The sequence below is a fragment of the Protopterus annectens genome, chromosome 5.part0, assembly GCF_019279795.1.
Source record: "Protopterus annectens isolate FY-2018-M chromosome 5.part0, PAN1.0, whole genome shotgun sequence".
Taxonomy (NCBI): Eukaryota; Metazoa; Chordata; order Ceratodontiformes; family Protopteridae; genus Protopterus; species Protopterus annectens.
Genome location: NC_056735.1, coordinates 403,834,799 through 403,862,041, shown reverse-complemented (window position 1 = coordinate 403,862,041; position 27,243 = coordinate 403,834,799). Strand labels below are relative to the sequence as shown.

Sequence of the window (27,243 nt, the reverse complement as noted above, 5' to 3'; positions counted from 1 at the left end):
GTGGAGTAAACCCTGCCAGGTTGCTTGCCATTTCTTGTGCAAATATCGTTGGACTTTCACAATATCCCTGCGGTAGCCGAGTATAGGTATATCTTTTACCCTGAAATGTAAATGCAAACCAATACTGGCTATCAGGATGTATAGGTATTGAAAAGAAAGCATTGCTTATATCTACCACAGTAAAATATTTTTGTTGTGGTTTTAAATCATTCAACAAAGTGTGTGGGTCTGGCACCGTAGGTGCTCTGGTATTATTGCATTGTTTACAGCTTGTAAATCCTGTACCATCCGCTATTCCCGTTTGCTTTTTAACAGGAAATAGAGGGTGTTACATGGTGAATCAAGAGATTCTACCAGTACTCCTTCCTTGAGTAATGCTGCTATTATAGGCTTGATTCCTTGCTCTGCATCTTTCCTCAAGGGGTATTGTCTTTTTTGTGGTCTAAATGCTGATTTTGGTGTAATAGTTACTGGTCCTGCTGTTTGAATAAGTCCTACATCTGATTTACCTGTTGACCAAAGAATGTTTGGTATATCACACAAGGCTTTTTCTTCTTCTTCTAATAAGAATGCTAATCAGCTGTCTTCACTAGTTTGTAAGTGTACAGCTGGATGTGTCTGTGTTAGCCAATTCAATTTCTGTTTTGTATTCCCTGTTCTGATAATTCTAAATCAGTTTGTTTTTCCCATCTTGTTACTTTTTCTCCTAAGTCTGCCCATCTCACATCCTTATTCTTTGTCAAGATGACATGTGGTAGTCTATTAGATTTGTACAGTGTCATGAATTCCTGAGGTAGTGAACAGCTTACCACACTGTTTCCCTCAGTATCCCAATACAAGGTTCGTAATATTAATCTGTTAGCAGGATTTTTGAACAACTCTTGCTCATATTCTTTATCAGGTCCTGGCATGCTACAGTAGTATAGAGTACAATGTAACAAATGCTGTTGGTCAGTGTCAAGGGAGGAGGCCTTACTGATGGCTACATTCATCAGTTCTCCGGTTACTGCCCCTGGACCAGTAGTAACTAGGTCGTGGCTGTACCAGTAAAAGGTTTCACCCTCCGGTCGCGCCACAAAAGTATCCATTTGTCTTTGTGCTTCCATACCCTGCATAGTGGGAACTACCGCTATGCCAAATATCTGCATAAGATCTCTTCCCAGTAAGTTTACTGGACATTTTGCAGAAACTACAATTTTACTTTTCTGAGTCATACCTGAAACAGGGTCAGTTATTGCTATATCATGGGAGAGTGGCTCCCTATATAGCTGTCCATTTGCTGCTTTCACTAATATATAGTCAGGTGATCCAGAGTGTTCTGGTAACTTTGAAGGGTGTATCAAAATTCGTGACGCTCCTGAGTCACACAAGAATTTCACTTCCCTTCCTTCCACCAGAAGTGTAACTTCCGGTTTTGTGTCTGCCAAATAGAGCTCCAAGCTCAGTAATGCCAAATCTAAAATTTCACTTTCTTCATCCTCTACATCTGCTTGCACTTCCTCTGTTCCTTCCACTACATTTACGTTTGCCCTTTGTTTGTTTTCCTTCCCTGATGATTTCTGATTTTCATCACTATCATATAGTCAGTCCTCATCACCTTTATTTTCTGTAGTCACCTTTTTATTTAGCCCGCAATCCCTTGCTAAATGTCCTTTCTTGCCACACTTAAAGCACTCACCTTTCTTTTTTCTCTCTTCAAAATCTTTTGACCTTTTGTCAGATTGTCTATTTCCCTGGGTATTTTTCTTACCCTTTTTACCTGACTGTACTACAAAGACCTCTGCTCCATCTTCAGCTGTGAAGACCTGTGTCTTCTTTTTCTTTTTACTATTAAAGTGTCTTTCAGCATGTCTGGCATATTCAAGTAAGGCTTGTAGCCTACTTGTTCGATGATCTATCATATGCTTTGTAATAAAGCTACTGATAGGTGCAATGCAACCTTTCAAAAACGCATTTTTCAGTTGCTGTTCATATGAGGTATCATGTGTCTGATTTTCAGGAATAGCCATACCACTGTGGTTATTGAAACATTCCAATAATCTACCATAGTACCCATCTACAGTTTCATTCTCTTGCTGTATGCATTGATTAATGCAAGTCCAATCTGCTCTAGGTTTCCATTTTCAGAAATTCGGTCTGTAAGACCTTTGACTCTGTTGTCTAATTCTGCGTCACTATGTGGGAGTGGTTTAAGCTCTGCATTACGAGGATTCCAGGTGCCACAAATCATGTGCCAGTCTGGACCCACAATCTGTCTAACTACCTTTTCTACTTCTTCCCCATTCAAGTGGTAACTTAGTCTCATACCTTGTAAATCTTGTAAAAATTTTGTGTAATTAACTTTTGGATGAGGGATTCCCTCTGTAGCTTTCCGAATATCTTCCGGTGTCCATGGTCTATATACTAGAAGAGTTGGGTCCTGCCCTTCCTGTCCTGCCTGAGGATTTGGTACCTCGATCAGTGGACAGATTTCTTCCTCACTCTCTTCTAGTATGTTTTTCCCTATTTGATATAAGTCTGTGTCCCCAAGTGTTTTACATGTCCGGGACCTAGTTTCAATAGGATCTCTAACAAATGGTTTTAGTACTCTTGTAACTTCAGGATAACATGGAGGTGGACCAGCTTGTCCTCCTGCTTCATATCCTGAAAAAGGCATTGGAGGGGGCGGAGGGGGAGGGGCCGTCGCTATTACAGTATTATTATCCTCTTTGTCTAAAAATAATGTTTTTGCATTTTTAGTTTTCTGTTCCCTTCGGTTTACTTCCTCAATCCACCTGTGTGCTTGAGGAATGCCTAATTGCTGTTGTTTTTTTGCCTGACCTTCTGCGTCAGATTTAAGCTGTTTTAAAAGTTTAACTAATGAAATTTTGTTTAATTTACCATCAAATCCGTATTTATTAACCCATTTTGTATAATACCTTACATTATCAGTCCGTTGTAATTGCATATATTTTGCGTCATCAGTTAGGGGCGGATCTCGCGATTTTTTAGTGCACTGATTTCCCATTCTAAAAAATGTTACGTAACCCTTTTCACCACGTGGTATTTCAGTTCCTTACACAGTTTATCTAGAATAACTGTCTACCTTATTCTGTTTCCCTGATCTCTGACAAAATATACAGTAATTTCCTTTTGTCCCTGATCTGTATAACAAATCTCTGACAATGACATTTACTGTAACCTAGTCCCTGATCTAAAACAGAAAAAGGCAAATATTTTCCTACCTGAGCCTCCTGGGTCGACCAGTTCGAGACCGCTCTTGACGCAGATCAGAAAGTGGCCAGCCTCTCAAGACGACAATTCAGTCGGAGGTCTTTGTGTTTCAAGAAGAACCCTTTTGGTAACTTCTCCTGCGCAGTATTCAACCACCGATACACTCTGATCTGCAGCTTACCAAGGGAATTCCGGTTCAAGGAGGACCAAACTGTTAAATAAAACAAATGATAACAACACAGGAGGCTCAGATGCAAAGTTTACTAGTGTACACCAGGAGGCAAAAAACCATACAAGTACAGAGTTTTGTCTGACATGATGCAGGAAATACACAATTTTATATAGTCTTACATTCAGGCTGTGCCCACCTTACTGACGTGGTTAGTCACAGGGCACCTACATCACTATGGTCTACAATATTCTATTCATAAGAAAAAGCTGATGTTATACATTTTAAAAGTTTTCCCATGGGAATAATACAGCCTTGCAAAGCACCTGGTTCGTTATAATGTCTTTCTGTAAATGTTACTCTTCCAAGGTCTCAGGCTAGCTTGAATACAATAGTCGGTTCACTCTTGTAACAACTTTTACTTTAGCAGCTGTGTCTTATCTCTGATACATTCACAAGGTCAATTATATCAGAGGAAGGAATAAGAATATTCAATGCTTTATACATTTAATTTTCCTGACCCAGCAGATAATCATTAGTGAAAAACATAAGCTTGCTGAGCTGGCTACTGCCAGGGTCAGAGTTCAAATACACTGCAGCTCCAAAGCTTCAAGCAATTACATGTAAAATCATTCTTATTGCCATATTGTAAATAGAATAAAATGCATTATATACTATTTGCTTTTAAACTAGCACTTTATACTTGTTCAAATACATATTTTTCTAACACTATGATACAGTTCCTATTGAAGAAAGATGAATGATAATACATTAACTTTGTAGTTTTATAACACAATATAATAATCCATCATTCAGAAAGGATTTTAAAAGTATTATCCTTTCTTATCACAGATTAGTTCTTTGTAAGCACTATTGTAAGTACTGAATGTAGTCTCATCCCTACTGAATGTATGCTATTCTGTCTTGTTATTTATTTTTTCCATAACTCTACCAGCTGACTGTTTTGGGTTATTAGCAAAATACTCCTGTTAGACCAATTAGTTTACCTGCTATCAAAATAGAATAAAAAATAAGCAAACAGTAGCCACACTGAAATCTGTACAATCACTGTTCATTCAACAAGGCAACTGATTGTATGCATGAAGTGAACAGTGGTCTGTTTGCTGAGAAGTGGAATTATGGCCTCAGAAGTCGTCCCTCTCTAAAAGAGTTTTCTGACCATATTTTTAGAACAAGCACACATCCATTAAACAGACAAGTTGTACTTTAACATTGATTATAATAATTGTTCAAGCACATTATAAGGTTTACTTCTGACATCTACAGTTAAAGTATTCTGTTGCCAAACTTTGTCATGTTGAATATACTGGATGCTATGAATAGTGTGAAGGCAGACAGTGTTCAGCATTGCTGTTTCACACAACTGGACTATCTGGCATGATTTCCATTTGGGGTATGTTATGTGAGAAGGATGCATGTGCTGCCTGTATCTACATGGGTTTTCACCAGACATCTTTTGTTTCTTCCACACCCAAAGGACATACTTATAGACAGAAACTATTCTACAAACTTTCTATTAATGTGTGTGTGTGTGTGTGTGTGTGTGTGTGTGTGTGTGTGTGTGTGTGTGTGTGTCAGAGAGTGTGTTACATCCACCAATGAACTGACATCTCTTCCAGGCTAGTTCCTTATTGTAATGGCCAATATCTGTTGGGAGAACCTCTAGTTACTCCATGGCCCTGAATACTATAGGAAAAAGCAGGTATGGAAAACTAGTGAAGAATAATTGTGCTAATACATGAAATTTATTCTGAGCTGTTGTCCTTAACAATACAACATCAGATCTTTTGCTGTCAGTGTGTGTTAAATGCATTTCCAAATCAGTAAAACAATATTGGATAACTGGATATTAAATAAAATGAGGCAACACCTAACTGTATCCCACTGAGGTCCTATAACTTTTAAAGCAAACTACACATCCCATCAAAGTACTGAAATGCAAATAAACAGTATTAAAATATCTCTAGTAAATTAGAATGAATAAAAATATTAACCTAAGCTCTGAATCATTTTGTGCAAAATTTAGGATAATATCATGCTAATAATATTGAATGATGCATAATTCATACAGAAATTAAAGTGATTTTCCCAATGCATTGCATTATAGTAAGCAATTTTATTAAGACAATTAGTAATACGTACCTGTATTACATATATTTATTTCCATTTCTGTGATTATATCTACACATTAGAAGTTTTAAAAAGTTTCACAATATGATGTCAGTTTTCTTCTATTGGTGCCTTTGTATTAGGTAATGGTAGTAGGAAGTTATATATGCTCCTGGTTAGTGGCACTTGTTATTTCACCCATGGAGAAAGCCTTAGTGAAACCAGTCTTCATTTGTTTGGAGCTGTTTTAAATAAAATTTAATACTGCATTTCTGGTCCTTGGCTGCTGGATTTTTTTGTTTTGCTGTACTTATTTGGATCCCTTATTGTGTGTGTGTGTGTGTGTGTGTGTGTGTGTGTGTGTGTGTGTGTGTGTGTGTGTGTGTGTGTGTGTGTGTGTGTGTATGTATATATATATATATATATATATATATATATATATATATATATATATATATATATATCGATCTACTTTGTTTCGTTGAATCTCATTTCACCCCAACCACATCGCTGAAAACACAAATTACTGAAAACTCATTTCACTGAATCTCATTTCACTGAACTGAACTTAGTATATATGGCACTGTGCAGAGTGCTGTAAGGCAAATAAAAGGTATTTGCCCTTTTCCCCACTGTAGTGTGATCCTGGAGTTAGTATATATAGTTGGGGGGGGTGAAGCCCCCAACCTTGTTTGTTTTATATTGTGTTTTACCAAAAACTTCAAAACAATACATTTTAAACAATAAACAGGCATACTTGCAACACCAATGACTAACTCTCTCCAGAAAACAATATGTACTCAAACTAATTGGGGGGGGGCTATGCCCCATACACCCCCAAACTATATATATATATATATATATATATATATATATATATATATATATATATATATATACATACACTAAATCCAGAATCACACTACATTGGGGAAAGGGGCATATACCTTTTACTTGCCTTACAGTACTCTATACAATGCCATATATACTAACTGCAGTTCAGTGAAATAAGATTCAATGAAATGAGTTTTCAGTAATTTGAGTTTTAACAAAGTGGTCGGGGTGAAATGAAATTCAGTGAAATCAAATGAGATTCAATGAAATAAAGTAGATCCATATATAGATATTTATATATTGCAACCAGCATCCCACAAACTAGTGCCTCACACCCTTGGCTGTTGAAGTGAAGAGCCAAAAAAGAAAGGGCTTTTGCAAAGACAACACCCAATCCACATGCTCTCAAGCAAGAAAAGGTCCACTCCTTGCACTGGCACAGCAACCAGGTAAGCCAATCCCACTCCTCCTCTCTCCTGCCCAGCTCTTCAATAGAACAGCAAAAAATAAAAAAAAGTCCTCAATCAGGTACATGGGTTCATGAAATGCAGGAGCCAATCAGGTCCAATTACTGTTACCTGTCTATGTCCCTCCTTCTTCATATTTAGTTCAAAAAAATGTTTTTCTTTTAAACTGTAGCAAACTGCTTGCTGCATTACAGTTTTTACCCTGCATAGAGTGCTACAGCACTCAGGTTTTAGTTTTAAAAAATTACTTCTAAACTGCAACAAAATGCTTTTTTACTACAGTTTAAACCACAACAGAGTGCTACACCCCTTACATTTGACTGCAAATGCAATACCAGCTTTTAGAAGCTGGTGTGCACTGAAGAGCAATTGGGAATTGGGATGATGGATCAGAGAATACACCCCCTAATGCTTTGCTCCCAAGGCAGTTATCCCTTTGACCCACCCTAGGTATACTAGTGGTTTATGATCAGGAATGTTATGATCTCAAATGTAAATGTATTACTTATATTGCAATCATCATTTGTAAATGTTTTTGCTTTAGCTGTTTCTAATCTGTGATGAAATGATATGACATTTAGTGATTCATTCCATTTCATTTATCAGAACTATTCTGGCCATATCTGTATGTATATACATATTATGTGTGTGTGTATATATATATATATATATATATATATATATATATATATATATATATATATATATAAATATACACACACGAGTCCCTATTATGTTGTTGTTGTTTGTCTTTCGGCTTTTTCCCGGTAAGGGGTCGCCACAGCGTCTGCTAATGATTGGCAGTTAATTTTTTTATGAAATGCCGAGGTGCCAGCTCGATGCCCAACCTTCAACGAAGGCACACCCGTTTACACACGCATGTCTTTCAAACGCTACCCAACCATGGGGAGGATATGCAGACTCCACTCAGGAGGCACTCCCAAGCCAAGCTGGGAATCGAATGGGAGAACCTCTTGCTGTGAGGTAACAATGCTACCGCCATACCACCGCGATTATACGAATGAAAAATCAATATCTCAAATGGCTGAAAAGTCGAAAATGCCAATCTTTGAAATTGTTATTGTGGTGGGCTTCACCCACCACACCCCCCCGCTAATTATATATGCCAACTCTGAGATTGCACTACAGTGAGGAAAGTGAACATTTTCCGATCTTCACTGTATCACGATCTCACAATAGCAATCTCGAAGAACAGCATTGCCGTCCTTTAAGCCGTTCGAGATCTTGATCTTTCATTCATCTAATAGGGACTCATATATATATACATATATATATATATATATATATATATATGCATGTGTGTGTGTGTGACACTGCTAGCCCAGCTATCTGGAATTTTGTAAATAATTCTATGTCATTTGTGAATATTGGTATGATTTATACAGAACTGTATGTTATGTACTGAGCTTCAAGAATGTAACCACAGCATATCCTGCTGGAACACAGAAGATCTGCTTACAAAATTTCAAGAAAATAAGTTGAAATTAAGTGATTTACGATGTGCTATACAAGTCAGTTAATGCAGCAAGGTGACAGGATGTCTAGAACTAGAAGTTTCTTTCTATTGTCTTGGGGAAAAGTAATTACTAAGTTTAAAATGTAAAGTGTTTTATTGCTATATGACTTCCTAGCAGCTGCACAGTTCTGAAAGATATGTATTTTTCATAGAGAGATGCTAAAAATGCATGTACTTTCTGACAATCTGGGTAGCTTGGGAACTAATGTCAGGTGACAAAAAGTGATGTCATCCAAGCTAACCAAGCAGTAATATGTCATACTGATTTAAGAACTCCCTCAGAGAGAGACTGTGTGCATTTTGTATTTGTCTTTGGATCTGACATCTATTCATCATCATCAACATCTGCACTTGCCTTGCTAATAGTAAGTAACTAGGGTACACTAATTTCTGTTACATATAGATAGGAATATAGTAAAGATTAGTTTAGATGATTTCTGTATTTATTAGAGACTGTCCTGCAATGTTGTATTAAAATATTTCCTGTGATTCTGAACTCTGAAGTAACTGTATTGATTGAGTATTGTCTTGTTCTTTTATTATTTATTATTAAATATTTGAACCTATCTTTGTGGCTGATATGTGTGAGACATATTTAAGCTCTTAGAGTACTTGCATATGTATTTGGCAACACTGTACAGGCCACTCCTATATAGCCTTAGTCTTGGTCACACTTTCCATTTGGATAACAGTAACAATACACAGTAGGATTGGTCATCCTTTGTAAGGGCCTTAAGTAGCTGAGAAGTAGGGGTTGGTGGCAGTGATAACTACCTTATAGTCTGGGCAAAAGGGGGCATAGCTAGTAAATCTGTGCCAGCCTTCCCCAGGGGTGTGTGTGTTTGTGTATAAATCAAATCTCAAAGTGTGTGTGTGTGTGTGTGTGTGTGTGTGTGTGTGTGTGTGTGTGTGTGTGTGTGTGTGTGTGTGTGTGTGTGTGTGTGTGTGTGTGTGTGTGAGTGTTAGCTACTTGGGCAGGGACACGAAGCACTGGTTGGATAGAGAGGGTGCTGGAGGTTTTGGTCTGACCCCTCTGATGAGATCTTAACCCTATAGCTGTGCCAGTGGGGAGTCTTATTGGGGATTTGGAGAAAGAGTGAGAAACCAGCTCCAGACTGACTGTGCTCTCTGTGTGCTCTTAAGGGAAATTGTACTTTAATGTGTGTGTGTACTTGTCATCCTCCCATTGTGTACATCCCTCACTATTGCCAGTGGTGAGGATTGGGGCTCCTTGATTACTGGGCCAGTGCATCACTATATATATATATATATATATATATATATATATATATATATATATATATATAAAAAGAGAGAGAGAGAGACATGCACGTGCACACACACACACACACACACACACACACACACACACATAACATCAGTCGCATCTTGTGAATTCTTTTGCAATCCATATTTTCTAGTCTCTTCTATGTTGATATTCTCATGGATATTGTTTGCAAACTTCCCTGTGCAGTATTTTGTTCAGTCTTTCATTCATTCATTCGTACATTTCAGCATGCTTTCATCCTGTCTGTGCATCTGTTAGTTCATTTTGTTTGATAGCATTATTCCATAACTTGAAGAAACCTCACTGTTATGTTCATAATGTAATTTTAAGGGAACTTTTCTAACAAAGTGAAAGCGTTCATAACATTATTCATATATGAATGTAGCATCTACACTTGCACAGCAATAGTTATATCCCAAAGAAAGTAAATTAATAACTTGTCAGGCAGAAATGTGTACAAAGTCATTACAAAGTCATTAAAAGGGTATGTTTGCACATTGCATTAAATGCAGAAGTCTGCAGTATAAATGACATTTGGAAGATTAAAAATGTGGACAGTATTCCAGTGATTGCAATTCATCTACAACTAATGCAAACATCTCACCACACATCAGATGGATAAATCTATTGATAGTTGTTTCTCATTTTAAATGTACTCCAACTGTTTCTTTCAGACAATGAGAAGCATATGAAGGTATTATCAGACGATGATCTGCTGAATCAAGATCTCATCACTGAACTACGCAAGGAATATGGCATGTCCTATGATGATTTCTTCATGATCCTGACTGATCTAGACTTAAGAGTCAAGGTACAGTAGCACAACTACCCCACCTAAGTGGCATTATCCATACTTTGCTAAATGATCAGATCAGTGGCCTTTTCTTTTGTCTTTTTTTCTTTCTTTTTTTTTTACAGATTTAGAAGCCTTTTTTTAATTAGAAACATCTTTATTAAATTATCATGTATGACATAGGCCATGTAACTTTTATATAAATGAAAATAAACCATAGCGACACAATCTCAGTTTCAAACATTATACTTTCCAAACCGTGTTGACACAACCGTAGCTGCAAACATTATACATCACTTTTAAAATATCCAGTCATTGTTAGTCAACCATTACATAACTCATTCAAATCCTGCCCTCTTTTAAACCTCATTCCTCTTCTGCATATAGTGATCCCACATTTCCCATTTTTTCCTATGTAATTTGCTCCTACTCTTTTTTAAAGATCCCAGTTCCAGTTGTTTTATTCCTGTTACTATCTTGGCTACTTCTAGTAAAGTTGGCTTAGACTTTGATTTCCATTTTCTAGTAACTGATTTTTTTTGCAGCCATCATAATTAGGCTCAGCAAGGCCTTACATTGTCTAGGCAATTCTGATCAGTATCATAGCTCAAAACATAATTTCCCTAGTTACTCCAATTTGCTCATGCAGCATCTCTGACAGAACAGTCTACAGGGAATCTTTAAAGTCAGCTAACTCATTACACTCCCAGAAAATATGTTCCCAGTTATCTCTTTCTTCCCCATCACACCTCTAACATTTGCTGTCTACCTGAGGAAAAATTCTTTGAAGTCTGCTTGGGGGTATAAAAATACCTATGTAAACATTTCCAGGCAAAGATCCTAAATCTAGATTTTGTTGCATATTTGGGAGACATACATATATCCCCCCATTGTTTCTTTGTGAATTGCTTATCTAATCTCTCTTCCCAATCCTTCCTAGTTATTCCTCTTCTTGTTTTTTTGAGATTCTCCCTATTTTGCAATACTTTAATAATTGCAGTCCCTCTAAGCAATTCTTTTTACTTCTTAACCATAACTCCCTTTCTTTTATTTCCACCCCATTTTTAAATTCCACTTTAATTATATCCCACTCCCTAGCTATATTTTCAGAAGAAGTTTCTATCTTCTCTAATACCTCCTGAATAATTCCCACTACCCATTCTTTAAATTCCTCTCTTTCCAACAGATAGGTGGGAAAGTGTCAGTGTCTCATTTTTATTTCAATTTAGTTATTATTGGCATATGATCTGAATGACTGCGGTGGTGGTGCTGCGGTAGCGTTGTCGCCTCACAATAAGACGTTGTCCTGTTCTATTCTCAGCTATAGCGTCTTCTGTGTGGAGACATGCGTGAATGGGCGCACCTTCGTTGAAGGTTGTGCGTCAGAGCTGGCAACTCGGCACGTAAAAATCTACTGCCAATCATTAGCAGACCGGAGCTCCGCTGTGGCGACCCCTAACTGGGAAAAGCCGAAAGACACAACAACAAAAAATTTGGCATATGATCTGAAATAGTTATTGAGTGCGTATCAAGACCTTAAATTAAATGCACATGTTCCTGTGAAACGTAAATTCTACCTAGCTTATGCCAGTTTTTGTATCTTGGGGAATAATATGTAATCTGACTCTGAATTCCTAGTACTGAATTCACATCTTTCATGCCAAATATTTTCATAAATTTATTTAAAAATCAGTTCCCTATTATATGATCGAAGACGCATTCTTTCAAATGTGTCTTGATCGAACTTAAGAGCACAAAATGGCAAAATACCAAAACAGCATATAAGTGAATTTGTCACTGTAGTGCAATCTCGGAGTTGGTATATTTAAGTAGAGGGGTGTGGGGGCACAGTTCTAAGTGTTCAGGATTGTAAGCTTTCGCTTACATGGGCCTTTTAAAGCATCCGCTGATTTAATATAGATCCTTCATCAGCACATGTGCTGATGAAGGGTGTAGACCTGAAAGCTTCATTAAAGCTCTTTGTTCGTGACTACTGTGTTTTTGGATACTACTTGACATTTTCTGATCTAGTGTATTAATATAGATCCTAAAATTCTACCTTCCTTTGTTCTATTTCCCGTTCCGGGCCTCCCAGACACATCTTCTCTGTTGCAAATCAAATTCCAGTCACTACCTATAAGTAATATTCCTTGTTGAAAGCTGATTATTTCTCCCAGGATTTTCTTTAGCTATATTACATCAGTTTTTTGTGGAATATAAATACATGCCAGTGTAATCCTCCTCCCTTGCCAGTAGCACCTTAGTACTACAAATCTACCATTACTGTCTATTTTTTCCTCTTCTATTACTATTGGAGCTCCTCTTCAATTAATATAAGTACTCCTGTCTTTGTTGCCCAAGGTATTCTGCTGAATAACCATCCTGAAAACCTTTCTTTATCAAATTCACATGTTCATTTCTTTCGAAGTATGTCTGCTGTAGCATAGCAATTTGCCCTCTACGTTTTTTAATATAGTTCACTACTCTTTCTTTTTTTGTATTTTTGTGACCATTAATGTTTAAAGACATTATAGAAATAATCATAGTCTTGCGGGATTATTATTTCCACCTTTTATGTATAACAGCTTTTTGTTAAATGTCTACTTCCAGATTTTGTGTTACATGCATGCAGGTTGATCTTTTATATAATTGTTTCTTGTCATCTCCATTTGTGCCTATGTCACATCTTGCAGAACATTTTGTTTTATTGAAAACCCTCAAATAAACACACACTTACACAGACACACACACACACACACACACACACACACACACACACACACACACACACACACACACACAATACGCTCATTCCCTCCTAAAATCTACTAACTTAATAATAACACACACAATTGTGTACATCTTAAAATATTGAAGTGTTACCCCCTTAATAGGAACAAAGGTTCCAAACTAACAGACACAGACTTGAGCTAAACAGAAAGAAAGATTATCCATGCTAAGACTCATGTTAGAGCCTCTGATTCTATTAAGTGCTGTCTGGTTTTGCCTTATCTTTGTAGCTTTCCCAGGTGGGAAAAGACTTAAATGCTTTCAGAAAACATTTTCTCCAAGCCATTTCTATTTATCAGAGTGTCTGCTAGTGACATGATAACCAGATACAGGACTGTTTACTAGACAAAAAGACCTTATAAAATTCAATATTCTTTTTCATATACTTGTTTCTGATAAAACTTGTTATGATATAAAGCTAATGGCCTTAACCCAGTCATTCCCCTATGCAAGAATGAGAAAAACACACTCATTTTTTATTTGCCTTGCTCCTTTAACCAGATCTCTTTTTTTTACATTGCAGCACCTATATTTCTTAAAACTGAAGAAGGAGAAAGAGAGAGAGAGAAGAAGGTGGAAAGAAACAAAAAGAATAAACAGAAGCACTAGTATCCCCATTACACTTAAAAATAACTGAAAAATTACTTTATAACATGCAAAGAAAATCATGCACCATATAAGTAATAGTTTTTTTCAACAACTTTATTGAATTATCACTTGTGACATAGGCATATTACTTTTATATAAAAGTAATCAAACTGTAATTAACAAGTTAAAATTAACAAACATTATGCCTCACATATATTAACTTAAGTAATACAGTTAAGAAAAAAATGTTTTATAGTTAACTCTGTACCTCCTCTTCCCCTCCTGAGTATTTTTCTGAACATTGATGATATGAAGTAGAGCAAATGCTTTAGAGTCCTCTACAAGTTTAACAAAGTCCAAACAATTCCAATATTTCTATATTTTCTTGTTCTGTCCTGTTTCACAAATATAATTATTGTTTTGTAATCCCACATTTGTTGATTTCCAAGTTACTGATCTTAGTTTCTAAACGTTAATGTCATTGCATTTTTAGTATTAAATTAGGTTGTTTTCTCATAGTCAGGTTTGGTGTGTACATACATTGTGCCCTTTCAATTAACAATTCCTGTTATGGAATACCAGTCCAGTTGCTTATATGTGCTTTCATGAAATTGATACAGTCTGTTCCTTCCAGCTTCTCAAGTACAGCACAAATCTCAGGTTTTCTCTACATGCTCTGTGCTCTAATTCTATTATTTTTTGAAACATCTCTTCTTGTGCAGTCTCATATTCAGCCTGCCTCCTCTTCATTTCATCCTCTGCATTTTGCAATTTTATCATCTCATCTGAGTATCTATTTAAAGCTTCTTCCATTTTTTCCAGCCTTTTATTGTTTGAGCTGATATACTCCATCAGCGTTTAATTTATTTTAGTCAGATCTGTATGCACTTGCTTTATAATTTCCTCAAGGTTACTGGAAGTCATATCTGGAGTTTGCACTTCTTTTTGCTGAACAGCTACAGTACTTTTCCCAGTCAGTGTTTTTTCATCACCTTTTGTAGCTGATTTTCCTTTCCTTCAGGTCCTCTATATTTCTTTGTTCCTGGCATCCAGGCAGTGCACTTAGTTAGTTACTGGAATTTACTCAGAAATCCAGGTCCACTGGCTTTCTCTGCTAAGTTTCTGTTTTGACACTGGCAGAGCCAAAATTAAGCTGTTACTCAATGTTCAGCCATCTTGGAAGTCTAAATCAGTAGCCTTTTCTATTACTCATTTGCTGTATGTGGTCCAGTACTTCAGTTATGCATGTGGCCAAAAATATTATAGTAGTAATGAATCAAGGAACAGTGTATTGCAGTGGTTAAGATGTTAGTCTACAAAGTTGTAATCCTGCATTCCCATCCTGTTAGCTCCCAAATGAATAGTGTGGGATTCTGAACAATTTGTTTAATTTCACTGAACAGTAGATTGGAGTTTTTACTAATCGTTAAAGTAGAATGCAATGTTAGATAATATTGTTAAACTAATATTTAGGAGCCTATTCTAGAATCTATTTGTGTATGCATATTTTAAATTATTTTTTTCTTTTTGCAGTCAAATATGCTTTATGAATATAGTTTCAATTGGATATGCTGTCTCTGCACTACAGTCACAAAACACACATCTTAAGTGAGCCATTCAAGTTCAGGAATGTCTGTTAATATAGACCAATATCTGTTAATATAGGCCTATATTTATTTTATTATATCCTTTATTTTAGTTGTTTTGTCACTGAATGTCAATGTATATATAAGTATATTTTTAGATCCATTAGATCTAACAGTTTTTAAATTTGAACCTTGAAAATATGGTCTAGTAGCAGTATTGCAGTTATTCATGATGTCATTTTTAACTCTGTCGACATCAGTAGCTTTGTAGTCTTTTCTTAGGCTTCTTCCTATCAACAATAAAATTTATGTATGTTCTGTTGCTGTGTTTACTCCTTTATGGTATGTTAAAACTTAAGTTTATTGTTTGCAATTGATACATATAATATATGTGTGTGTGTGTGTGTGTGTGTGTGTGTGTGTGTGTGTGTGTGTGTGTGTGTGTGTGTGTGTGTGTGTGTGTGTGTGCAAATTTTATTTATTTATTTATTTATCTTTTGTTAACCAGGTTGGTCCACTGGGCTGGGGGCCCATTTTTAGTGGAGACCCGAGGAGAAAAGCTCCAATATAATGAACAAAGTTACAAAACATGTATAGCAATAATACAATCATTAAAATCAAAGAAAAAAATGCAATACAAATATCTACAGAGTTATACAATGCTTACATATGTGATATAGCAGTTGTAATGCTGAAGGAAGAAAAAAAGAACAGTTAGGTGGGGTGGTGAAAGGTACAAGATGGAGAGTTGGCCAGGTAACTTTTTAGTTCTCTTTTAAAAATGTTGGGAGAGTAGATAGAACGTAGATGATTAGGGAACTTGTTCCAAGTTTGAGACATAGAGCATTTGTAGGTGTCCAGCAGGTTTTGGTCAGTACTGGGGAGGGGTCGAGAGGGTTTATAAAGAGGATAAGAAGTTAAACAGGGTGAGGCAATTTGCAGGTTTATACAGTATGGAATGTGAATTTTGAAGCTGAGATAGTAGTCGAAGTTGAGAGAATTCAAGCCATCGAAGTTGTCTGAGGGCAAGGCAATGGTGAGATTTGAATGGTAGGTTACTGGCAAATGTAGCTATGTGGTTATATGACTGATTGAGTTTAGTTAAAAGGTTTGCTTGGAGGTGAATAAGAATTGTGGAGGCATAGAGAAGGCAAGGGAGGAGGTAGGCTTGGGCAAGGGAGGTCCTACAAGCAGTAGACAAGAATAGAATCTTTATATTTGCCATAGATGTACGCACACACACACACACACACACACACACACACACACACACACACACACACACACACACACACACACACATACATACACACACACACACACACACACACACACACACACACACACACACACACACACACACACACACACACACACACACACACACACACACACACACACACACACACACAAACTATAACACAAAAACGTTATACCTTTACCTGTACAATGCCTCCATGAACCATTTCAATATCTTCTCTGGCAAGGTGTCCCAGGTTCTCTGCACTTGTTTCATAATGTGAGTAGCACATTGTAATATGAGTCTTAATACTCCAGGCTGTAGTTTCTCTCTGCACCCCTCCTGCCTATTGTGTCCTTCCTTAGCACCATCTCTTCTGCCTATTTCATACTATACCACTATGTTTCCTTCCTTTCTCCAGTGTATATCATGGTAAAATGCTAAGTTTCCCCTTACACCTATGTTTACCCGTGCCCTACCTCATAGTCAGTACCCCACTGCACCGACTGTTATTAGGGTCACCAGACCTGGGTACAGATGGAGCCACACTACCAGTTTTTGTCAGGGCAGGGCTGCAATACTCCAAAAGAAACCAGTGTGTTCATTTTTTTATCAAAGCAGGATAAGCACTAACTCCCTAAGTACCCATCCCACCCCCACTTTTGTTAAATTATACAATGGTGCATTCTATTTGTCATCTGCCATTTATTCACATTATAGCAAAAGACTCATCCTCAGGGTGCTAATGACCTCTGCTCTTCTCTGCCTTCCTCAGGACAGTCCATCCAAGTATGTGCATTTTCAGACGATCTCTGCTTCATCCAGCAGTCAGTGGATTTTAGTACTGCTGCATAAGACTGCATCATCGGGTACTTTCATCCACTAGAGAAAAAACACTAACTATACTGATTATGTATCTTTGAAAACCCTTTAAAAATGCAATCTAATAAAAACAGTACTGGTGTTTCTTTCATTTACAAGTTGCCTTATAACTGTTTCTCATGTTACCAAAAAGTATTCACAGATGTACATGGTCTGGAAAAAAAATGTCAGACTGTGATCCATGAGTGTGAATTTTTTAGGAGGGCATAAATATTTTAGTATTTGTAAGTTTCTTTCACTAACTGTCATTGAATTGAATGTGGTACTTTACACAATAAGTTATTGTAAGTAAGAAATGTTTTAGTTAAAGGTTTAGGATTACAGCAACATTCCATTAATTTTCTGCTGGCATTTAGCATGTGTGGAGAGCCAAAACACATGCTGAGCAAAGTTTAACATTGTTTATAATGATGTCATTTTGACAGCAATAATTAGCTTTGAAAGAGCTGTTAATGGACATGCATGGCCCTCAGAGAAAACCTAATACTGCCTGCTCGATGTATTGTGTTGCTGCTGCCCCCAGGTTATCCCCAGGCCACTGACAAAGCCCTCTTTAATTCATATATGATTTAGGTAATGCCTGCGTTTGTTTTCTCAGTCTCCGTGTAAAATGTTATGATCGGGGCAGCTCCTTTTTCTTTCTGAAGCAAAGGTCTTCTGGGACATAAATAAAACTAACCCACTCCCCCACCCCTGGATAGTTAAAAGAAATGATTGACTGGCTGGCTTGATTTCAAAAAGTGCTGCATTCTCTGTATATAATACAAGACTTCAGTTCAGTATGTGGTTTCATAAGTAAGATGTTTCGGCTGCTGCCATGTACTGGGGAATATATTCTTACATGATATGTGTATCCTGACGAGTTGTATGCTACCTGGTAATAAAACAAGATGCAAAATATTTAAAAATACCTATTTCTCCTTTAATAAACCATGAGGCAAGATGTAATCCATTCAAACCATGAACTGCGGTGACAACAATAAAAGACTTAATAAACTAAACAGTGCGTTATGCATTTTATCATACAAACCAAAGGCAAAGTAAAGAGCAGAAAATAAAACACAAATTAAGTAAATGTAGCCCTTGATTATTAGCTTAAGTAGACAATTTAAGGCATTTTGTTAAAATAAAAATGTGCTTTTCTATACTATAGCTTCTTTGAATGGGTCTACTTTGATATAACAAAAACCCACAATCACGAATGTTATTTTCACAAGACAAAAATAATGAAACTAAAAATCCAGAACCACATACTTTTACCCAGGGCAAGTAAACACTTCCCCAAAACTACATAAAACACACAGTACCATCTGAAATCCACTTAGGTGGGGCGGATTTTCAGTTGTGTTATTTTCATCTCACGAAAATAACGTTTGTGTTTATGGGTTTTCACTATATCAAAGTAGACCCTTTTGAGTATAGTACTTCAGTGTTTTCTGCATTTTCGACAATAGCTCTTAACAGTGGAATATAAAATTGCAAAACATAAAAAAATCAAATAAAATTGTAAATCATGACAGCCAAAAGGATTCTAACATATTAAACTCTGGACTACTTTCTAACCCCCCCCCCCCCATCATTAACATATCTTTTCACCATTCCCATCGCCCCTTTTCAAAGAAAAGAAATGCAGGGGGGCTATGCCAAGGTAAATCAGGTAAGAAGATCATGGAGAATATCAGTTAGTGCCATCTTTACTTGCTCGGAAGCCTTATGGACCTGTAGTGGTTCTGTAACTTTCATAATCTCCATTTATCTAAAGGTTACTGTTACAAGGTGGAGACATATTGCATATTCTGAAGATGAACCATTTGGGGTTAACAGAGCTTTATTTAGCTATATATAACCACAGACTACTAATGAAAGGTATATATATGAAGAATTGTTAAATACCAGAGAACATGCCTGGATTTAGTTTTAAAAAAATCACATAATATCTCAAAGTTATGCCACACAAATGTTAAGGTAGTTAGACTGCTTCCAGGTGCAGTGAGCACCATTGCCACCTTACAGCAAGAGGTCCTCCAGTTCAGTTCCGATCTGCAGTATCTTCTGTGTGGAGCCTTCATGTGCTCTTTATACTGACACAGGTTTTCTCTGGTTACTCCAATTTCCCCCCACATCCCAATGATATGCATTATGCATACTGTGTGTGTGTGTGTGTGTGTGTGTGTGTGTGTGTGTGTGTGTGTGTGTGTGTGTGTGTGTGTGTGTGTGTGTGTGTGTGGTGTGTGTAGTGTATGTGGGGGGGGGTATATGTGTGTCTGTGTGTATGTGAAGAAGAAAAGCTGGCAGTCTGCTTGTATTCTCTACTTTCCTAGCAGTCCTGTTCTTTGGGGTCACTATAGGAGTCAAACACTACTAGACATCACTGGATAGGTGGATGAAACTGCTTTGAACAGACTTAGTTCAGAGATTCTGAGCAGTTTTTTGTGATGTAGCAAATAATGCCACCTGTAAAAGGTAGATCATCCACTCCATTGTGCATATGTTGTTTAAAAAACAATATTTTGTGTTTGGAGGACTTTATCAGCTTAACAAGTTCTTAGTTTCTTTTTTATTTATTTTTATACTGTATTACTAGTTCATTTTGCTCTCTTGACCAAAAAACCCTTACCAACCTAATTATCAAGGCTGCATTTTTACAGACTGAAGGCAGTATTCAAAATGTCAGACTACAAAAGATTCAGAGTGGCACAATGAAGCTTTTGTCTTCCAACCCTTTCCCACTGGTTATGGGAGTTTCTGCATTCCTGTAAATAAATCCTTTTTCCTGCAATGCATTCAAAAGGAATCCTAGACTCACTAATTCTGGCCCAAATGGTGCACATTAGCTGTGCTGAAATAGGTTTGTTTTGGCACCCATCCTGTCCTTTCCTTTTATTTGAGTGTGCTGATCTCTGTTGCCTTAAGTATGAAAATATAATGAAATGATGAAACTGCTCTATAAAAATGCAATAATTAATGTGCAATTTATGAATATACCATCATAAGTGATGATAATGAGAGGCTTTAGCACATATACCTTGGAGGATAACAAGGAGAGTGGACATGTGATCAGACATTCAATATATAAAATACATAATTCAGGTAAAGAAAAGTATCTTTACTAATAAAAAACATGTTTGTGAGTGACAAGACATCCCATAAGGCTGAAAGAAGACTGAGTTAAAATTAGCAAGATGTTTTTAAATGCATAAAATATGCTAACACATGGAAAAGGTGAGATGGCGGGAAATGCAGGCTTGCAAGCATCTTATAAGAATTTGGAAAGTGACAAAAGTAGGAAGTTGCATCAGTATATTGCCAGCAATTGAAGAAGGAGTAAGAGGGGTTAACCTAGTGGTCCTTGCCTGACACCATTGTCAGTGTTTTTACATTTATTTGAAAGGGAAATAGCCATACATCCTGGTAATTTGCATGCTATCACATGAAACATTGCTGCAGTACTACTGACTTCTGAATCTTTCTGTTACCTGAGAACCAGCCAGACCTCAGAGCTTAACACCCTTCCTGATCCTTAACCAGATGAGCACCTATGTCCCTAGAGCTTTATTGTATTTCCAGTACAAAGCAGACATCTGATACACCATCTTTAGCTCTTTCTTGCTGCAGTGTGGTTTAAATGATGATCACGCTAATAGCATTGTTAATCTGGTGTTTCACTTCTCAAAGTCTGGGCAGAGAGAAGAAGGCATCTGACTTAGTCGAGGGCTGTTAAGGGACTCGGTAGAGTAGAAGAGCAGCTGATCATCCCATTTATGCAGTTTTAATAAGCCAATAAGCATTTCACAGCTGCTTAAATGATGGACACTCAAGCTAGGAGCAGTGGAAAATAACTATTATGTATCTACAATGTAGGCCTTTCCTACAGTTTAGCAAGAAAGGAGCAATAACATTGAAGACCACCCCTTTTTCTTTATTTGCTTCCTATGAAGACCTTTCTTTTTCCCACTCATTTCTGAACCCTTTTATAGGTTATAAATTATCTTAGGAAGGGGATGCCAAATGGAGACAACTGCCCAGGACACCATCTGACCTCTGGCTTGTAGCACTTGGTAAATATCCGACAGCTTAATTCTTTGATTCCTCTCAAACCAGAGCAGCAGTAACTGTACTCCAAGGTCAAACCAGATTGAAAAGCTATTAAACATGCAAAACACACACCAAACAACAAACTATCAAAAGGGTAATACTACTGGGCATGCAAATAATGCACCTGAAGGATAAATAATAGATGAACAAGTAATACTTTATTTAATAAACAACAAGCGCTTCATTTTATTATTTAAGACTTCCTCAGACAAATAACCCAAATCAATCAAAGGTATTTAAAAACCTAAGAATGTCAGATGACATTTCACGCCAAAAAAATTAAAAGAGTCACTAGGTTAGAAACATTAACCAATGCATAAAACATTAAATATATAAGAATATAAAAAGCATATAAAGTAATAAACAGAACAGTCACCTCCACTAAAAAAAAATAAAATTATTTTTCTATTATTTACATAAATACCTAAATCTGTAGTATGCTCTAATTTTTAATAGCAGTGCAATAGAGATCATGCCATTAATACCTGGAAAGCAACGTGCAATCAAACAGAGCTGCCAGGCAAGCTCCTTTGTTTCAAGTTTTAAATCCCATGGACCACCTCTAGGGCTTGGAACAACTTGTTCAACTACAAAAAATGTAAAAGAATTTTGCATATTTCATTTCACATACTTAGCAGGAGCATTAGTAATATTACCATTCCTAAAGTCCCTAAGCTGTTAATACAGTCTGTCTTTTAACTGTTGCTCTGTCTTCCCCACATAAAAAACACAACCAGGATTGACAAGTTGCAACATAAGCAACTCCCTTTGAAGAGCAATCAAATCTGCCTTGTATATTAATGGGGTCCCATTCACCACAAAAACATCTCCTAGAAGAATAAATCTACAATAATTACACTTAAAACACTGAAACATTCCTCTCTTATTCAGGACAGAAAATTCTGGTAATGTCATTTCAAAGAATGACTTAAAACTCATGCCTATCCTATATATTACAATTGGGTGCTCCCCTAATATATCATGAACTTCTAAATCTTCAGCCATGACACATCATTTTTTATTTAAATTAGATCTAATAAATCCATTATCATAAGTAAAAGTAGTAGTAAAACTGCAATCAAACCTTGATTTTGGACTAGTTGTCACTTCCATATTTAATTAACCAGATCTCTTATTAATCACAAAAACATTATTAAGAATCGGGGTAAAATAATTGATTTCTCTTTTTGGGTAACCTCAGACATTATATCATCAATAAAAAAAACTCTGGGTAACCCCTACTCAAAAGCATAATTTTTATCCCATGACATTCTTCAATAAAGTCCTCAAAAACATTCATTGTTCTTGCTGCCCAAACAAATTGGCCTCTTACGACACCCTTCATTTGAAACATAGGGTGTGCACTATAAAAATGCAAATAACTATTGGAATGGGTTGTTGTTGCGTCTTTCGGCTTTTCCCGGTTAGGGGTCGCCACAGTGGAACTCTGGTCCACTAATGATTGGCAGTTGATTGTTACGTACCGATTTGCCAGCTCTGCCGCACAACCTTCAACATCAGCGAAGGTACACCCATTCATGCATGTCTCCATGCAGAAGACGCTCTAGCTGAGAATCAAACCAGACAGCATCTTACTGTGAGGCAACAATGCTACCACAGCACCACCACCGCAGTATAACTATTGGAATGGGTAACTTTCCTAAATATCCTAGAAATAAAGAATTTATTTTCACAGTCTTTAACCAACATAACATCAAGATAAGAGATCTGATCTTTACCAGTTTCAAAAGTAAACAAAAGAAAATCAGTCATAGCATTAATATAATCAGTAAAAACTGGTATTTTTTCCAATTTACTTTTCCACACAATAAAGATATCATCGAGGTAGCTAGTGTATAAATACCAACAATCCTTAAAAGCACTCTCTAAGACATACCTTTTCTCCCATTCAGTCATCACAATATTAGCGTACAGAGAACCACACACTGAACCCATTGCTATTCCTTTCACTTGATGAAAAAACTGATTATCAAAGATGATACTAACCTGGACTGGAACACCAAAGGTGAAGGTGTGTCCATATTCCTTAAGGATATCCACACATCCAGGCTAGTTGCTCAGCATAATGCATCTGAGGTTATCCAAGTACAACTAACTCTGGGCAAAACTGCAATCCAAATTGTAGCTTGCTACAGATCCCCCACCTTGCCCCAGGATTCCCACTCCTCTTTTCTTGATATACTGGAAAATATTAGGGTACAACCAAACACCCTAATAATGGGTGATTTCAACTACCCCATCATTAACTGGGAAAACTACTCATGTACCAACTCCTTAGCTCAACGCTTTCTGGAATTCATAAATTCCAATGCCCTGGATCAACTATCCACACCCCACCAAGGGCAACAATATCCTACACCTAGTCATTACCAACATGAGTGACTGGTGTTTCACACCTGAAGGCAACTCCTCGTTGGTCAGGTAAGCTAATCACCCTAGATATCCACATCCCGCCCCCAGTCCCCATTAAGGAAATCATGATAAAATTTTTCTCCAAAGCCAACTTCATGCTTCTTAAGACAGATGTGGCAAATTTCATCACACCTATGCAGATGGACAATACAGTTACAACTGCTAAATCCTACACAGATGCACTCTATAAGCACTTACACAAGTGTATGGATCATGCTATCCCAAACAGAACCAAGACACTATCCTCCAAAAAAGGAAGCCAATCTGGTGGTCCCCTGCCATAAACAAACTCTACAACAGAAGGAAGAAACTGTTGCAAAAGGGAGTAAAATCTCATGAGTGGAGGAGTTCCCTGGTCAGCCTCAGTAAGAAGGTGAGATCCCTTATAACATCCTCCAAAGCTAGCTATGAAAACAAAATCGCCATTGATTCTAGGGACAACTACAAACCATTCTATAGCTATGTCAAGAATCTCAATGGCAGCAACCAGATCTGCTCTGAGTTACAGTACAACAGAATGAAAATTACAGAACCAACTGATATTGCCAACGTCCTGGCAGATAGGTTCAGTGCTAAATTTATCCCCCTCTCACTCCCTAAAGGGCCCATGTCTATACAGGAAGAATGCAGACTCCCTGTAATCACAACTACACAGGTAAATGCTGCACTCTCTAAAGCCAAAAACACAGCATCCATGTGACCGGACAACATCCCAGGCTGAGTTTTACATGAACTTCAGAACGAACTGGCTCCCCACCTAAGCACCATCTTCAATCAAAGTCACACATCAGGCTTTGTGCCCACTGAATAGTGCACAGCAACAGTTAACCCACTCCACAAAGGGGGAGCCACCACTGATCCTGGGAACTATCACCCTATTAGCCTGACGAGCCTGTCTGTAAGGCCATGGAACGTATCATCATGGAACTCATAAACAAAGACATTGGTAATCTCCAAACTCTGGACCCCACCCAGTTCAGGTTTGTGAAAGACAGATCATGCCTCCTGAACCTGATTGACTTATTTGAGGCAGTTACCAAAGCTGTAGACAAGGGTAAGGTGGTTCACACAGCTTATCTTGACCTCACCAAGGCTTTCGACACCATCCCCCATTCTGGAATTATAGCTAAACTCACTAAACTAGATATAAATCCATACGTCACAAGATGGGTTGCCAAATGGCTCACTGACAGAACCCACACTGTAAAAGTTGCAGACTCCAAATCTGACTTCAAACCAGTGACAAGTGGAGTACCACAGGATTCAGTCCTGGGACCTCTCCTGTTTGGTATCTACTTCTCTGAAGTACAGGCTAACACAGAAGGCCTTTGACTAATGAAGTTTGCAGATGACTGCAAACTAGGAGCTATAGTTGAGTCCGCAAATGATGTGGACATCCTACAGAAGGGTCTCACTGAGACAGATGCCTGGTGTCAGAGCCATGGCCTCAAGCTCAATGCCAAAAAGTGCCTTCTCATCCCCTTTGGTAAAAACTGTGTACCCATGGACTACCACATAGGCAGCAGTCTACTTAACACTGAATGTGTGATAAGAGACCTGGCGACCCTGGTGGACAGTAGTCTCTCCTTTGATAAGCACATCACCAGAGTAGTCAGGAAATCCTTCTATGTGGCACACCTCATCACAAAAGGGTTCTCATCTAGGAAAAAAGAGGTCATTGTTCCCCTCTACTCGACACTCATTAGACTCATTATAGAGTACAACGCCCCTTTTGAAATGTACCTCACAAGACATCTGCAGCAGCTGGAAAGGCCACAGAAGTACCTCGCAAAGAGAATTACTGGCCTCAAACAGATGCCCTACTCTGACCATCTCAAAAAACTCCAACTTTACTCTGTAGCATATCGCCTACTCCGAGGTGATCTCTGCCTAACATATAAAGCTATGTCAAACCCAAAGCTGTTGGACATGCTACACCTAAAGAAATCCCAATCCCTCCAAGCTACACATTCTCTAGGGACCTAAACCTTGTCACCACAATAAACAGGACATGCTGGAGGGATAGATTCCTGTCCCAGAGACTTCCCATACTCTGGAACAAGCTACCCATCTATGTCAAGCAAAGTTCCTCAATAGCACTCTTCAAGAAAAATCTTGATAAGTGGATGGGAAATAGGAAATACACACCACAGATCACTTCTGTGGCTCTGCTCAACAGGGGCACAGGAAAATAACTTTCTTGAGTGGCATAAGCCAGGGAACCTTGTTGGCTAGGCTTATGCCCTTGGGTCGATAGCCTAGTACCTACCTATGAACCTATATAATTATCACAAAGAGCAAGAGACAACAGATCTACAAAAAGATTAATTCTGTCATGAGTTAGAGAAGTTTCAGTTAGTAAAAAATCCATAAACCAGCCCAGCCTGATATCATGTGGGATACAGGTATTTAATTCTTTAACATCAATAGTCAAGAAAGTAATGGTTTCATTAAAAGGTATACTGTTTCACCAATTAAAATCCCAAGAATCTCTACTAAGATGGATAAACTTATCCAATTCTTTCTTCAAATGAAAATCCAAAAACTTAGCTAATGGTGGCATGATTGATGCACTCACATCCACTATTGGTCTCATTGGTGGATCATTTATATTCTTATGTAGTCTGGGGAGGCCAAAATGGTAGGGATCATACAATTATTTACAAACAAAAATTTAAATTAATTTGTTTCTGCATATGCATATCATATAGGTTAATCCTAATTTTATCATAAGCTAACCTCATAACCCTTACTGAAACCTGTGACTAAGACTCTTCAAATAAAAATTTATACATTTTTTGACTGTAAAGTGATTAGTCCATCAATACAACCCCACCCCCACCCTTTATTGGGCCTCATAATATGAATATTACATGATTTTAAATATTGCAACTGCTCAAGTTCTTCTTCTGTAGTATTAGATACAAAAGGAGATTTCTTAATATTAATTTAAAAAAAAGCCCTAATATCAAATTCACATAGTTTCTCAAAAACATATACACTAGGATGGAGAGGTAGGTCACAGGTACTAAGGACTTTTAAACCATTACATAACCCTTCTAAATCAAAAGACAAGGCAAAATTAAGCTTTCTTGTTAAAGATTTATGTCCATCAAACTCCCTGATAAGTTTTCTCATTTAGAAATAACAAAAGTAGACTCTTTTGATAAAAGGTCAGCATGCTTTTGCTGCACCTCA

The 27,243-nt window shown here is 37.4% G+C and overlaps 1 protein-coding gene across 1 annotated transcript in view; it reads left to right on the top strand.

Moving 5' to 3' along the window:
• CCDC80 (coiled-coil domain containing 80) overlaps positions 1-27,243 on the top strand; it is a 451,240-nt gene that overhangs the window by 281,912 nt on the left and 142,085 nt on the right. Inside the window, exon 3 of the mRNA XM_044072370.1 lies at positions 10,313-10,449. Coding sequence (XP_043928305.1) covers positions 10,313-10,449 — 137 coding nt within the window. The remainder of the gene's footprint in view (positions 1-10,312; positions 10,450-27,243) is intronic.